Source organism: Numenius arquata, chromosome Z (genome assembly GCF_964106895.1).
Source record: "Numenius arquata chromosome Z, bNumArq3.hap1.1, whole genome shotgun sequence".
Classification (NCBI taxonomy): Eukaryota; Metazoa; Chordata; class Aves; order Charadriiformes; family Scolopacidae; genus Numenius; species Numenius arquata.
In genome coordinates, this window is record NC_133616.1 from 14,334,482 (window position 1) to 14,351,252 (window position 16,771).

Below are 16,771 nucleotides of genomic sequence, written 5' to 3' on the forward strand. Positions count from 1 at the left end.
TAGATTACCTAAAAACTTGTTCTCAAGAGTTGCATGAGGTAAAAATAAAGCAGAATTGGCATTTATGAAAATCAAATTACCCAGGAGGATTTGTATAGCCACCTTATCTGTCCTCACGTAGTTGATGTTTTATTCTTTATTTCAGTCATAGCAATTCAGCTCTTTCCAATAATGAGGCTTAGGAATTACATCCGTCAGTTGTGTTAATTTCTGGTGACTTTTTTCTTGCTCCTGTCTCTGTAACAGCACGAGTTCTCATCCTCTCACACAGGAGCATGGTATTTTGCAAGAAGAGGGAGCATTGTGGTTGTGTAACAGTGAAGTTCTTTTGCTGTTGTGAAAATCTCCCCTGATTAGTCAAAATCATAAGTCTTTGGAAAAATTGCCTCTGGAGACTTGTTTGTAATACAAGAGTGCCTTCATCGAGAAATTGCTGCTATCTTGCATGTGTGTAGTAATTTGCACTGCACTGGCGTGGTAGTTTGTTTTTTGACATGTGTAAAGGTGTGAAGTCCACTCCAGATACGTGAGGATGGCTTTTCCTAGACTAACTTATCTATTTATAGATATATATGGAGTGCAGAGCTGATTAAGAGAGAACAGCAAATGAGGAGGCCTGGTTAAGAGGAGTTTGAATAATGACTGTGCTGGCCCTTGCTGAAAGCTGTATGTTTACAAAAGGGTTAGTAGAGCTATTTTCGTCTTTATAAACTATGTACGTTTATATTAATATTTTTCTGAAGTTTTTCTTGATTAAAATGTTAGCTACTGCAATAAAAAATGCAGTCAGTTGTAAGAGCTTGCATTTCAGAGTTTTTTTTCAACTGACATTTTCACTGCATAACCTCATCTTTAAAGGGTTCATACAATTTCAGGTAGATTATCTTAAGAACTAAAAATTTAAAAGGAGAGAAAAACTTGCTGCAATTCTTTCAATTTGCAGAGAAAATGGGGGACCAATGCATTCTGAATTGTGCCAGTTCTTTTTCCTCATTTATTTAAGCAAGTCTTGATATCATATTTTCCATGGTTCTGTGGAAGTGAATATGGCTAGTGCTTTGTCCCTATGGAATGGTTTTAATTTTAAAATCCAGAAGCATTTACAGACATAGGACCAAAACTCTACTTTCTACATAGCATGGTTGAAGTGAAATCAAGTGGGTTTTGTGTTACAGCTCATGTAAACACAAACTTTTGCTGAGGGAATGGAATGAATCTGCAGCAGGGGAAATTCAGGTTGGACATAAGGAAAAGGTTCTTCACTGAAAGGCTGGTTGGTCCCTGGAACAGGCTCCCCAGGGAAGCAGTCATGGCACCAAGCCTGTCAGAGTTCAAGGATCCTCCAGACAATGCTCTTAGAGATGTGGTTTAGTTTCAGGTGGTCCTTCAAGGAGGAGGGAGTTGGACTTGACCCTGATGGGTCCCTTCCAACACGAGATATTCTGTGATTCTAAGAAAAAAAGAATTATAAATTTTGCTGATTCTGCAGGTAAAAAGGAAGAGTAGAGCTGGGTATTTACACTCAATTAAAGAATAGCTGAATTACTAAGGAGGCATCCATGACTTCTAATTGGAAAACAAATTAGTTGAGAATTTTCCTATTACTTGATTGACCTGCGAAGGAGTGCTTTCAGCAGCAAGTTAAGCCTTCAAATTCAAATGTATTCAAATAAGCATGGGGATAGCTGCATGTGTGCAGAAGGGAGTAGAGAAGTAAGGCATCTCATTTACAGCATGCAGTAACAACAGAGCTGAGTTGCCAGCTGAAGCTTCTGCAGTTTTCCCAATATCCATCTCCCAGTAACTCTTGAAATCAGCGATACTGATGAAATTTGTATGTCTTTGTTGTGAGTTTGGCCTTACTGGTTTTTGAACTAGATTTATTTTGGTTCATAGAATTTTAGGTGTAAGAAGCGTGGCTTCCTGCCAAGAATATTCATGTGCTCTAAATGCATTGTAAAGCACCCTTTCAAGTTGTCTGGAGTCACAGAATAATTTAGGTTGAAGAGGACATCCGGAGGTCATCCGTTTCAATCCCCTGCTTAGTGCAAGGCCAACTCAGATCAGGTTGCTTAGGTAGCAGCAGGCTGTGCAGTGAACTAAAAGGTGAATTTCTGAACAGAATGAAATTTCGGGGCTAAGGCAAACAGAAGACTAGAGCACTACAAAGTAATGTGTTCAAACTCTAAAGATATTAGATTTTTGTATCTCATTGGGCTATGAAACAAGTTACTTCTCTGGCCTTTTTTATTTGAAAGGAAAAACATTGTTAAACATATTTTCTTAGTTGTTTATGTCCTGCTTTTACTATTTTTAAATCTACACATTCTCAACTCCAGCAAAACAATATTTCCCCCTATGTGGAGAACGTAGCTGATAAGGGAGTATAAATCCCTTAGTCTTCATTTGCAGAAATAATAAAATTTAATAATACTTTGTCTACTGACCTCTTCTTTAGACTTTTAACCTTAGATGAAGTCAGAAAAGAATATAGGGGCTTTTTCAGTAGCAGTAATATTATGATGTCAGCAGACCATGGTGACAAGTATATGAAAAAATGATACTCTATGTGGTTGTCCAGACAGGTACGGGACAGTATCATGACTCCTTGGAGACCTAAGTTTAAGAACCGTATTTCTTCTCTACAAAAGATGCTGTCTTTCTTTCTGAATTTTTGGGAGGAGGAGGGAAATGTCTTAGTTTGGTGTGCATTCCAGAAAATATGATAAATACATTAATTTATATTCACTTACACTTTATGTACTGCAGTTTGCTGTGGTCTTTATAAGCCTTTCATAAGATTTTGTGGAGATTGTACTATGACACAAAGTTTGATACTTCATACAAAAGTACAAAGTAAAACTCACTTTTAAAATTTTCTGTAGCCCAAAGTGCGTAGTTAATCTGTACAGCTGAGTCAAACTTTGCATTGTTTAGAAGATTCTGTAAATTAAAAAATTAAAATACATTGAAGACTTACAGTTTGCTTTCTTTCGTTACTTACCTCTGTTAGATTGTAATGGAACTGCAGAAAAGTGGCTGAGATCAAGATCTAAGACAGCAGTAAAAGTGGTTAGAACTGATTGTCGTGCATATAGGATCAGCTGAGGTGTTGCTTCAGAGAGATTTTAATTGCTTGACTGCTTTAATTTCAGTTCATCTTTCACTGGTTTAATGGAGGTTTCTGCTGAGTGTTAGTTCTAATCTAAGTTATTTATTGGAGTGAAGGAGAACTTGAGATCCAAATAAGCCTTAACTATTTTATAGCCATGACTAATCAGCTTTTCAGAAAGCATCCTGTTTTCCTACTGATTTACTCTTCCTGCTTTTGCAGTATCATGCAAGACTGCTCTTGAGTCATTTCAGTTCTTGCAGGTGACAGTAACTTGAACTGTTAAGATGTTCTTTACCATAAGTCTTCCCCTTTGATCTTAATCAGATGTACCCCATAGAGAGATTGATTACATCCCACTCTTAGCTAAGTGGGAGATGAGATCTCAGTTTGTTGCCTTCTGGCCTCATTTGGAAAATGACACAAAATTGTACCTCCTTTTACTTTCACAGCTTTCAGAAGTCAGTCACTTAGCATCCATAATTTATTTAATGTTCTGTATAGAAATAATAATACTGAAGGTAGATGTTGCTGGAATAGTAACTGGAGGACTTCTTGTGTGCAAAGTGCTACATAGTCTCAGGAAAATAACAGTGCTTGATTCTTTTTAAATAGCACAGCTTTAACAGAGACTTTGAATTATTATTAATTCAAAAGCATATTGACTGTTAACAGAGCTCAATATACTTTGTTAAAATCACTGAATTTGTTACTCACTGGATGAAAAGGGGGAATGGTTCTCTAGCCCACTGTATGGATGGTTTTCTGAAAACTTGCTTAAGATACTTGGCTGATTTGAACTGGAGAAGTGTTATGCTTTGATGCAGACATCAGTGATTGCCAACCTAATTGCTGACGCAAAGAAAAACAACCTCTTTCTTCAGTCAGATGTGTATCTGAAGACTTCCATCAACAAGAAACAAAGCAAATTAGCTGTCAGTGCCAACAAGAAAGTAATTCAAAACTAACAAGCTTTTTTTTCTGTTAGTGCAGTGTAGTTGCCCAAATAGTCATCACTGATGCAATCCAATATATTCAGTGTTTTAGGGAAATACAAAAGGTAATACTTCAATATTTAAGGAAATACTAAGGGAGAAAAGCTTATGCAAATTTCAGCATGATGGGCATGCCCATGGGTTTTTGCCCATACATAGGCCTTCGCAAGGGGTTTTGTGAAACAGACTACCTTGGGTTAAACTTGAGAAAAAATTCTCCGAGAAAGAAACTGTCATACCCATACCGTTTGAAACACCTGAATGAATTATTTTTTATTAATTTATGAGCCCTGCAAATGCTGTTTTCGATATAGTATATGCCTTCAATTTTAAGACTGTTTTCTAAGTCTGAGGAAGCCTTTTTCTGTATAACTGTTTTGGGAGTCTAAACAGTGCTCTAGGGCATGTTTGTGTTTTGGTTTTGTTTTGGTTTGTGTGTTTTTTGTTTTCTTTTGTTTTTAAAAAAATGCCTCAATGATTTGCCTTCCAATTTATCTTCTACAGAATTTGAATGTATTTTAAGATAGTGCTCAGTGCAGTGCATTCTCCTCTCAATAATATCGAAAGCTTTACTTAACATATTTTTTCTTCTATGTGATTTATTCTTTTGCATTGGTTCTTGAAGCTATTTGTTTGGTTTTGTGGTAGAGGGGGATGAGGTTGTTTGTTCCTCGCCATCCCCTTCGTCGGACAGTTATCCTGTCCTCAGGCTGTAATAACTGTTTTTATTTTCTTCTATTTTTCTGTATTCTAAGCAGCACTGAATGAATATAACATGCATATGGAGTCTTAATCCTCCTTCCTTGGAAATGGGACCCTTACTGGCATAATAATTCAATACCTGCATAGCCTCTACTACTGCTTTCTGTCCAGGAGTTAGCTTTAGTTAACCTTTTTTGTTTTGCCACAATTGATCTGTTTTTCACTTCCATATTCCTCCTTAGCTTTTTTTTTTCCCCTACTTGTATGTTCGTTCTCATAATATTTCCTTTCCTATCTTTTCTTGTGATATTTTGAAGTTTCTCCCACCAAGCCTTTTGTTTTACTTATGTTCAGTCTACTTGTCTTGATGTGAGGAAAATTCTGCTGAGCATTATTAACTAGTTAGCATTGGAATTGGAATACTTCCAATTAGCATTGGAAGTAGCCTGTCACTCCAACTGTTAATGGAAAAGACATACAGTAATGCTATTCTTTTGTTTTTAATCAAAATTTTCTCTCATTTGCTTTCTTCCTGATCTTCTACCTTTCTGTATATGATTTATATTTTAATACGTTATACTGTCTTCTAGGATAGTGATTATTTTTCGAGCAGATTCCTGGTATCCTCATCTGTTAGTAAAAATGATGTATTATATGTAATGTGTTTTCTAGCTGGTTTCAATTATGTAAGAGCACTGGATTTACAAATAACTATTTCAAGATCTATACATGTGGCAAAACAAATCAGACATAAGAAATGAAGGGTATTCTTCTTTAGATATGTTAAGAGCAAGTGTAGTTTAAAGTTTGAGGGTCTTTTGAAAATCTGTGAAGAAGGTATAGATAAAAATATTTTTAGAAAGGAAAAAATGTCCTGCAAAACTTTTAGGTCCCAGGTGAAACTTACTGGTTTAAATGAAAGCATTCAAAATCTTTGAAGTTAAAGACTGGAGAGAGCAAGGTGTTTACCTGAATTTTGCATTGTGTAGTATAGTTCAGTGGGAATTCACAGGGGGGGGGGAAAGAAGTTAGAGCAGAATCTTGGAACTTCTTTTATGATCCATTCTGAAATCTTCTCATGTGACTGGATGCTCTTTATTGTGCTTTGAGCTAGCAGCTGCTGTTGATAGTTGATTAATGTCAACATTTTTAATGTAGGATTTTTTTTTTCCTGTGTTGTATTTTGTCATTCCTTGTCTCTGCCAGTGTGATGTGTCAAATGTGTCTGCTCTAATCTTTGACTTTGAGAATAATGGAATTTTGGAGTTGGTCATTTTGATGAGCCGACCTGCAAATACTTTGGCAAAATTTTCAGGTTTTGAAAGAAATAACAATGTACACAAAAGTGCAAAATTCCATTTTTTCCATCATTTGGGACAGGCCCTTAGAAGGCAATAATTGAAATAGATGTGTAATTCATATGCGAATACAACGTAACTTTATGTACAGGATCTGCCGATTCAAAAAATTGCTGAGAAAACAAAGTCTTTTGACATTGGCTTGCTTTGTACCTTAGTTATATCTCCAGCTCTGCTTATATTCTCTGTGAATACTCTTCCTGTAGTGCAAAAACTGAAGCAAGGAAGAGATGGATAGATGATGTCCCCTTGTTCATCACTGCATGATCAAGGGCCTAATTAATTGTATGGACTGAACAGATTCTCTTCTCCTGTTGATAACCTTGAGGAAGGAAGGGACTGGATGGCTGAATGACTTCAGCAAATCTGGGTTCTGCTTGGATGATATTTGTCAATACTAAAGTGGTAAGATTTGTAGTATGTTAATTACTAGCTTATTTCTAGGAAGTTTGTTGCTACTCTTTATTTTTTACCATTTTGAGGAGTGTCTTTTTGTATTGTTAGCCTGACCAGTGGTTTAATCTGGAAAAACAAAAATCACTCAGTCTGGAAAGCTTGTGAGCTTTGCATATCAATAAAAATGAAGTTCTTAACGCCCTAAATAAGAGGTTCTGTTGTCAGGTATTCTACTGTGTCTTTACAACTGTGTATTCATTATAACCTGAAAGGGGTTATATAGATGTATTGATGGGTAATTCTTTGTATCTGAAGGCATCTGTTGGCCAGTTCCTCAGCCGCAAGTGATCGTGTCATAACTTGCTAGTATTTACTGCTGCTGCTTCTGTTTTCCTTTTATCAACGTGCTGCACAGCTGACTTGACAGCAGTCATGCCAAATCTGGCATGACTTTATAACTGTTATATTCTGTTCCTTGCTTTTTTTCTCATTATCCACTCAGTCTCTTTCCATCTCTACTCCTCTCCCAGACCTCCATGAGGAGTTCTGATTCCTTAGCGCAGTTAGTACTCATTCATAGTCAGTTCTTCTCTGTCTTTTTTTCTAATTTAGTTTCCCTCAAATCTTCCATACATTGACCAGCAACAGGATTTTTGCTTAGTAATTCAGAACATCTACTCTCCATGCTCTCTCAGACATGCTAATGTGTCATTGCAATTTTGAGTTGGTTGCTTTTTAATTCATTCAAACAGGACAATGGAAGTAGTTGCCATTTGTTGTTACTAGATTTTAATCTATTTTTCCCCCCAAAATAGTATAATTCAGCTGTAATTACACAAATGTTTGTAATTTCTCCTATCAAAAAAAGGGCTACCAATTTTATTTGGAAATATGGAAACACATAGGTTCATGGTTGCTTCAGCCCATTCACTGCATGTGACATAAAAATTAATTTTGATGGTTTTATTTCTTACCCTGGTAAAATGTTTTGTCTGTTAATTTTTCTGTTTGTTTTTTTTTTTTTTACATTTAGAGATTATATAAGTAACAGAGAAGCTGAAGAATTGTTATAAATTATTAAGTTGTGTCCATTTTTTTGGCAGCTCCTTCCACAGTTACAATTTTATGCATGCATTTTATGCATGTGACATTTTTGTATTCTAGTTTAAGTTAATTTAACTCTGTTCAGATGCTGGCTGTAGGTAGCTTATTTAGAAGTTTTTCTGCCAAAAAAGTATGTAAAGTTTCTCTGAATTTCTCCATCTGTTTGTGTGTACAAATTTTGTCAGTGTCTGGCAGGTGATTTAACCTTTGTTGGGTCCCATGTGCTCAACAGAAGACGACTATAACTCACTTCTGCTGAAAGAGGGCAAAGAGAATACAAAAATTGAAGTTTTTGCTGACATAGTCTTGTACCACCATGTTCACTAAGTGCATCTTCACAGAACTTTCCAGCTATTTCTTATCTATCTATTCTCTTTACATATTCTGCTTTAGGTGATTTTTCACCGTATTATATAAGCATGTGTAGGTAAGGTTGTTTTATGTCATAAAAAATGAAAAAAATCTTGCTTTAAGTTTGGTCACTTAAATTAAGCCTCTTTATATAAAAATACTTTTTAAAATGTTTTTTATAACTGATAAGATTACTTGGAATTCTGTGCTGTGCCAATAAAGTCCATTGCAGCAGTGTTCCTATGATGATTTTATGTTATAGCTTTCTAAGGTAGCCTTTTGGGCAACCTTATATTACATAGGTAGGCATTATAATATATTGCAAACATAAGCATTATAATATAGGTACTAGATGTACAACATTAAGTCTGAGCTGTACTTTAGGATTAATGTATTCTGTTGCTTTTTTGTATTTTAAGTGTGATCAGAATAGACTTCATTATTAAGAATGTACTTAATGTATTTATACTGTATTAAATGCCAATGACATTCAGTATTGTGCAAGCAAGTTTGCAGTCCAGTAGAAACAGAGGAGATGGGACAGGCAGAGAAGCTTAGAGGCATTTGACAGGTCAGGCTTTTTTGAATGTTTGGATTGATTGACTTGTTGAATTTCAGCAGACTGTATTAGAATAGTATTAGAATGGGTAGTGGCTTGTTGAATCAGGACTTAGAGAAATTTTCTGTTCTTGCAGGCTGGGAAATGCAGCTACGTAAATACCTTTAATAATTTGTGCAATACAGCAGTATTATCAATAATTTATTAGAAATTTTGACAGTAAGAACATTAGAAAAAAAGGAGTAAAAAACAGAAAAAACATTTGTGGGAAGAAAACCCAACACATACATACATGATCCCCAGTAATTAAATTAGTTGTTTATTATGGGTTATTTAACTTCTCAGTGGTCAGGAAAATATCCACATTACCTTTCCAAAAGAACATTCCCATCCTTTTCTAAGTTCCTTTGAATTGCTCTTGGCAAATGTAAGAACTTTGCAAAATCTGTTTTGCAGATGTGGAATCCACCATAAGAAAAGTTAAATTTAAACTTGTGTGGAGCCTTTTTCATGGAAGTTTTGTTTAAAAAGAAGTTTACGAAAAAGAAATTAAAAATACTTATATGGCTGTGCATATCAGTACATTAAAATTTGATGTGATAAAAGAATGACATTATATGTTGGAGGGATAGTTTCAAAAAAACAAGTTATATATTGGGTTTTTTTTACTAAAGAACAAACTTTAATTAAACATCCTTTGTTTTCAGGTGGAAAAAAGCCTCATTCAGGAAATGTTTTTCTTTTGTTTTCAGTGGAGTTCAAAAATCTTGGTTATACCTATCAACAGATAAATATCAGTATTACACTTCTGCTAAATGCTGCCACGTAGAGTGTAAAACAATGTTGTTCTTTCATCCCACACTTATTTAGGCCTAGGGAGGCTTTTATTTAGGCCTCTTAGGCTTTTTTGACCAAAGTGAGTCTCGTGGAACTGATCTGATTGATCTAGGGGTAAAGTTTTTCATTCATTTCAACACAAAGAACATTATATTGGACCCAGAGTAGTTTAGAAAGTGAAAATGGGGCTTCTGTAGTGCAGTCTCAGTTATTTTTTTGTTATGTCTGAGGAGGAGGAAGAATCATTAAATGGTACAAAATATTCTGTAAAAAAGCCAGAGGCATAATTCCAAATTGTGCTCTCTGAGTTGACTATGATATGGTATGGTGACTGAGGGTCAGTAGCAGAAGGCAAAAATAAAATAAAATACAGAAGCAGCCTTAGTTAGCAGTTGTTTGCCATATCGCCAGTTTAAAGACATATTCCCAGAAGGCAAATTGTTTGGGGTTCTGTGCTTCCTTTCTTGCTATCCCCTTTCCTTTTGGCTAGAGTGGGAGGAGTTAAATAATATAAGGTGTTTTGAGGGAAAGGGACTTGAAAAATGCTTCCAGTAAGTTTCAAGTGTAGACATTAGGTGGGGGGAAAACATCAAAGTGGCTGCTGAAAGAAGACACAGGATGCTCAGATAGTTATTGATGGAGCATGGAGGGTAAAAGGGGAATGTCAGGGCAAGTTAGTCCACGTCGTACTCAGACTGTGTGATGAAGGTCCTTAGAATGGGGTAGTGAAAGTACTTATCTGAGGTCTTTCAGCAGTCCCTGTGTTTCTAGTCCATCAGTCGTCTGAAGGAAAATATAAAACTTTTATAATTTAGAGATGATTCCTAATGTTTGTTGTGATTCAGTCAGAAACCATGGGCTGATTGATTCATGTGGTAAGCTGAAATTTTGTCCATGGTATTATGAGATGTGTTTGCAATACAATGTTTGGTTTTAAATAAAATTTTGAAATTTTTCCATAAAGAATAAAACCGCTTAAAAGATGTGACATGAAAGGTCTCAGTCTTAGCGCAGGAGTTAAGGGCTCTCTGGGAATGGTTGAACAACTTTTAAGCAATACATAGATGATTTCTTATAAAAATATTTCTTCACAGTTGAAACATAAAATGAATAAGAAGGTTTGACTATGTTCTATTTAACAGAACATTGAGATCTGAAGGCTTTAAAAAAGGCTTTCTGTGCCAGCAGAAATGAAGAATTAGGGTAGTGAAGGATTCTCAGAGGTTATTTTTGGAATTGCAGCTGAGATGCTTGTGGGGCATCTTAGATAAAGAAGTCAAACAGGGGGAGGCGGGCTTTTAGGTACATCATCTGAGAAGTGGATATGCCAAGGCAGTCCTGAGAAACTTGCATTATATAAGAGAGGGAGTAGCTTTCCAGTGGGAGTTGGTCATCACAAGAGGAAGAAGAGAAGCTGGAGCTACAGGATATTCAAATGAGTTTCTTAAGTATTGAATATTATGAGGGAAAAGGACTGGAAAAAGAATCAAGTTTTGAGTAGTTATCAGAATGGGAGAAAGTGTCAATGTGCCTGTTGAAAGGTATGAGACTGGGGTTGTTATTGACAACACGTGGAGAGGAAAAGGGGAATCTCAGAATCACATAATGGTTGAGGATGGAAGCTGGAAGTGATCTCCGAAGATCCTTCAATCCAACCTTCCTGTTAAAAGAAGGATCACCTAAGCACCTAGCACATGGCCATGTCTGGACAGGTTTCGAGTAACTCCAAGAAAGGCAACTCCATAACCTTGCTGAGAAGCCTGTTCCATATAGCAGCATGGATTTATTTAAGTGCCCCTAGAAAATGCATCATAATCTAATGTTTCACTTAAAATGAAACAAACAAGCAAACAAACAAAAAACAAATTAAAAAAACCCAAACCAAAACAAAAAACCAAAAAAACAACACAAAAACCCAAACCACCCATCAGAATACTTGACTGTCTTATGCTAGAGCTCCAAGTATAACAATGAAGTGATGACTTACAACTATGAGATTTGAAGACTTTTAAGTATGAGACTAATCTTGACTTTATTATGGACAACTGGAGATTCATTCTACTTTGATTACTTATTTTTCAGTACTGTCATTAAATGTGCAATTAAATATAACTTCTATGACCTATTTCCAGCTCATTTTCTTGTCAGTTTTATGCTGGAATTATATATATGTCAGCTCCGTAGCCTGTCTGGCCTTGTAGCTCTGATGAAAGTTCCTAATGTTATGCCATGGTGTCTTGTCTTGTTCTGGAGAAATGGCAGCCTTTGTTAAAGTGGTATTTGCTTTGCTAGAAACCAGTGAATTACGTGCTCTTGGATTACAGGCAATGTTTGTATAGTCTAAACAAATGAGGTTGTCTTGAGAACTTAGTGATTTTTTTTTTTCTTTCTAAATTAATGATCTTCCTTCCTTTGCCAAATCCTGAAACTCTTCTCTGCATTAGATGCCAGAAGAGTTTTGAATTTTTATCTGGAAAGAACTCAACATATTAAATGGACAGAAAACATTTGTATCTAAGACAGTTTAAAGAGTCCACCTGTATCTCAGTGTTTTAGTTCTCTTTCATTTGGATGTTTTCGTGTATCTAAGAAACACTGAAGATCCAGGCAGACACTTTTTTCCATTAAAAAGAAAAAGGATGTATTTGTTTTGCTAATAATGTGGGAAAAACTCAACTTGAAAAGACAATATTACATAAATGAATCTTTGTGAAATATTTGAAGAAGACTTTTACAACAGAACTCTAAGGATTAGAGAGTTCTTCAGGATTAGTGGAAGAGAACTACAATAATATTGCAATCAATTGTTTAAAGTGCCTTTTTAAAATAGTCTGAAGAATAACCAGCCAGTCTACCATACTGCCAGTTAAAAGCAGGTTTGTCAGTTGTTGTCATGTCAGAACAATTAGGGCAATCAGTTTAGTGAATGAATTTGTATAAGCATTCATGCCTGTTTCCTGAGTTCTTCATTTTCTAAAGGACTGACTACTTTCATCATCCTGATCTCCAATGACAGTGAAGACTATGTAGTACCTGCTTATTAACGTTTGGTCTTTTGTCCAGTTGTAAAGAATTTTGTGTATTTACGGGAGAGTTCGGGAAGAACTGATTTATTTTTTTTGTTTCAACCTTCACATGCATGTTAGTGAATATGATGTTTCTTACTTGGAAAGCTGTCACATTAGTTTCATGGCTGCCATACCATATATTAAATGCTATTTTGCCATTACAACTTCATGTGAACAATGTTATATTCCATTTATGCTGAAGAAGTTGTTTGATTTTAACATAAGAATTACTTCATATATATTAACTTAATCTAAAATATCTCTTTATTTAAACACTTTTCCAGAACTGTCAGGACGTGGGATGTTAACAATGAAAAAAAGCACAAAAGCGTATTTAAACCACGATCAGTTCAAGGTAAACGGGTGATTCCTACAACTTGCACGTACAGCAGAGACGGTAAACTTATTGCAGCTGGCTGTCAAGATGGGTCCATCCAGATCTGGGATAGGAATATGAGTGTAAGTTGAGTTTTTGATAACAATATATGCTTCTAATATAGCAAGTGCTGAATTTGAAGCTGATGGAATCAATTTTGGTACATTTGTACTTACACTTTATTTTTTTCCTCCCCCGAAACCTAAATAAGTCACTGGCAAAATTTAATATTTCTCTCTACAAGTGATCATTCAGTGTGTTGCTATTCACTTCAAAACACTGAGGAAACTCTTGGCAGTCTGCTTTTCAGAAGAAAAAAAAAAAAAAGGTTGGCCACATACCTGTATTTAGACCATTATTCTTTTAGGATGCAATATTTGTGGAAAAAGCTGTAATTTCTTGTTGGTTCTTATGTAAAACCTAAAATGTATAGTTCCATTTTTTATTTGAGATATTGAATACATTAAGCAGGAGGTCATAAAACTTCATGCTGAAATCAGTTATTCATCCTGATAATAGGCAGAGGAGAATAGCATACAAGTGAGTGAGGATAAAGGGTAATGCTACATATTAAGTGCCAAATGTTGTTAGAGTCCAATGTGTAAAAAATAACACTGAGGCAAATTTGAACAATTTGTGTAAATGCAGTGCTGTGAGAAAGAGTCAGAATGGGAACTATTTCAAATTCTTAAAAATTTTGAAATATACTCTGTAATTTCTCCTGTTCACATTGAACTTAAACTTGAATTTCCAGTGGTTATGAACCTGACAAAGAATACATACAATTCTTGCTACTACTTTATAATCAGTGCCCTCTGTTGCTTTGTGTGCTTTCCAAGAGTTAAATTTTGCAATGTCGATTGCAAATTCACCAGGCACAGCTTTACTGCTTTTAAAATTAACTATCCTAATAATCATTCATATCTTCTTTATGCCCTTCTTACCCAAAGAATTGATGCCCAGTCCCTTTCACTTCAGGAGGATAAGTACTTACGGCACACATAGGAGGAGAAAATAAGATTAGGGTCAACTATTTTGGAAGCCAATGTAAAATTACAGAGGAAATGAGGCAGGGGGTACAGGATCCTTTGAATCAAACTGATATCACAAATGTTTGAAAACTGTACAATTCCAATGGGATGGCTTTGGGGAAATAATACTGAATTAATACAAGTTACATTAGTCTGTTCAACTTAATCATTCAAAGCAAAATCATTTGATTTTAAAAAGCAAAACAGGCAATTTAAGGAACTTTTCACAAAGATTAAATAAAATTTGATTGCTGGGGGCAAGAGGAAATGTGTAGATGTAAAAGGAAAAGAAACCCCGTTGATCATATTCAAAGAACAGCATGTATTTTGGGATTGTCATCTATTTTTATTTCTGTTTTTATTTCCACTATAAACCCAGTAAAACTTCTTAATGGCATGAAGCTTGAGAATTCATCCTAAGTGTAAACTTGTTCTAGCAGAATAATAAATTTTTCAGAGACTGGCTTTCATCACCTGTGTATGTTGTTTATTTTAACATATACAGTATTGAAATATTAAGCTTTCTGGTGTAGTTTTAACAATAGTTCTCTTGGTAGTCTGCTTTTTCATGTGCTTTTCCTTTTGAACTTTTGTGTGTCTATAAGATGACATATTGCAATGCTTACTGAGTGCAGTTTAAGGTGATTATGAATAATTTAAAGATACATCCTGTGCATCTTGTGCAATTTCCAACTGGTGACCCCTGTATAACAATGCAAGACTAAAGCGATTTCCTAGTGGAAATGAAGTTGGTAGTGTCCTTGAATTTGTGTTTTTAAAGCCTAAATAATTTTTGGTTTTGCTTTTGTTGATGTCATTAAGAAATGTGCAAGATTTTTGTGTAAAACAGCAGTGAAAATTTTTTTTTTTAGTGGCATTCTTACCTAAAACTGCTAGTACCCTCTGTAAATCTGTGTGTATAGTTAAAATCAGGCGTTTCAAAAGGCATCTTGATGAAATAACTAAAAAAAGAAAAAGCTTTCACCTCTACATTTTGGGGGGTGGAGGAGGGATAAGAAAAAAAAATACTTAAAAAGGAACATGCATTCAAGGTGGAATTTAGAAAGAGGAGGATGGGATTGACTCCTGCACTGGAGTGATGAAGGGATTGACTCCTGCACTGGAGTGATGAAAGCGCTTAGCGGCCTGACAGGATGCAGAGTTACTTCCAGTCATGACAAAGTGGTGCAGTTTTGGGGGTACAAACTGTAGGTGACACAGGAAAACAGATAAAGCTGTGGAGAATCAACATGGGAGGGTTATGCTGCTTGAAGAAATATATAGTAAAATACTAACTTCTGATTTTTGAAGAAGGAATTTTTTTAATTCCCATACAGTACAGCTCTGTTTCAAGTCAAAAATAAAGACAGCATTTGTGCAACAAAAATAACTAGTGTTGAAAGCAGAAAATAGTTGCTATAATTTCTTATACTTGATCACTTAGGAATGATTCTGGCATCAGTATTTTAGGCTATTGATTTGGCACATATGCAACAGGAAGGTGCTTAAAGTTAACTGCAGCTTAGTTGGCCTCGCTGTCATGCCAGAGCTGATCTGATAAAGGCTGTTTTGACTGTCTGAATTCATTTTTGCATTTAAGCAAAAAAATAAATGATATTTCAACCTTGCTGTTGACTGCCTGTACCACTGTTCCTGCAGATGATAATAAAAGCACAAACTAAATCCAGGAAGGTGTACCTGCCAAGTAGTGTGGCTCACACTACATGCTATCCATAGAGCCTGTTATCCTGATATCTGTGGAGGTTTTTTAGAAGCTACTCTTCCTCTGGGGGTTCACAAAGACTGTAACACTTAAGAAGGTGGCAGAAGCTCCCTGATGAAGCTCCTGGGAATCTTCCTTGCCATTGTAGTCACAGTTTCTGACTGCTGCTTGCAGGTTTATTATAGTTCGAACCCCAACTGTGACTTGATAGGTTAACACCTAACTACAGGAATCCTACTGATGTGTCTATCAAAGGGCAAACAAAAATCAACCCGTAGTGCGGTGGTGTCCACATCACCACAATGGTGTCACTTGTGTTTGCTGCTCGTTAGTGTAGAAGAACTTGGTGCAGAATGGTGTGATTAAATAATTCTTTGAATGTATATATTTTTTTTTATTTAATAAGAAACAACATCTTTTCTACCCCATGTTTTATCATCCCTGCTGGAGTTAAAGTGGCTGTTTGTTGCAAGTTAGGGTCATGAATTAGGTTTTTTTTTCCTAAGCTACTTAGAGCCACCTCAGTATCTGCGTTTTTAAAAGTATGTTTTTGTGTCTAGGGAGTGATTCTGCTGTGTGATCAATTCCCTTTAGTTCTGACTAGTAATGCACACCGTAAGTTTCATTCAGTTTTCTGCTTCCACTAGTTTTTTGGTGCAATTCCAAATCTCCCAGCTGTGTGTAGTGAGAGTAAAAACACTTTTGGAACTTTTGGAGGAAGACTTTTTTGTCTTTGTGACACTGACATTGGTAACTTGCTAATGCTGAAGTTAGCCAAATGCATTCCAGCTCTGCCTTGCCTTTCTCCAAACTTCCTCAGCATGATCATGATCCATTATAATCACCTGCCTCAGAGGATTTTTTCATTTTATCATAAATCTCTGCTATTTTCTCACGTATGTTATTTTGTCAGTGCATGGTTTTTCTTTAAAGTTCACGTACATGTGCATTTACAGTGCACATTAGCAGAACGATCTGTCAGCTTGTTTGAAATATTATGAACACTGTCAGCTTGGCTTAAAATAACAGCTTCAAAGGACATAAAAAATAACTTCCCTCAAACTTCCAATGAATAGTGGAAACAATAGTGTAAAATAGTTGATCATAACATAACACATTAGAACTCTCTCACTTTAAATGGTCTGCGATGTGGAGAAGT

The 16,771-nt window shown here is 35.7% G+C and overlaps 1 protein-coding gene across 1 annotated transcript in view; it reads left to right on the top strand.

Annotated features, from left to right (window-relative positions):
- WDR70 (WD repeat domain 70) overlaps positions 1-16,771 on the top strand; it is a 135,895-nt gene that overhangs the window by 60,366 nt on the left and 58,758 nt on the right. Inside the window, exon 10 of the mRNA XM_074166134.1 lies at positions 12,767-12,941. Coding sequence (XP_074022235.1) covers positions 12,767-12,941 — 175 coding nt within the window. The remainder of the gene's footprint in view (positions 1-12,766; positions 12,942-16,771) is intronic.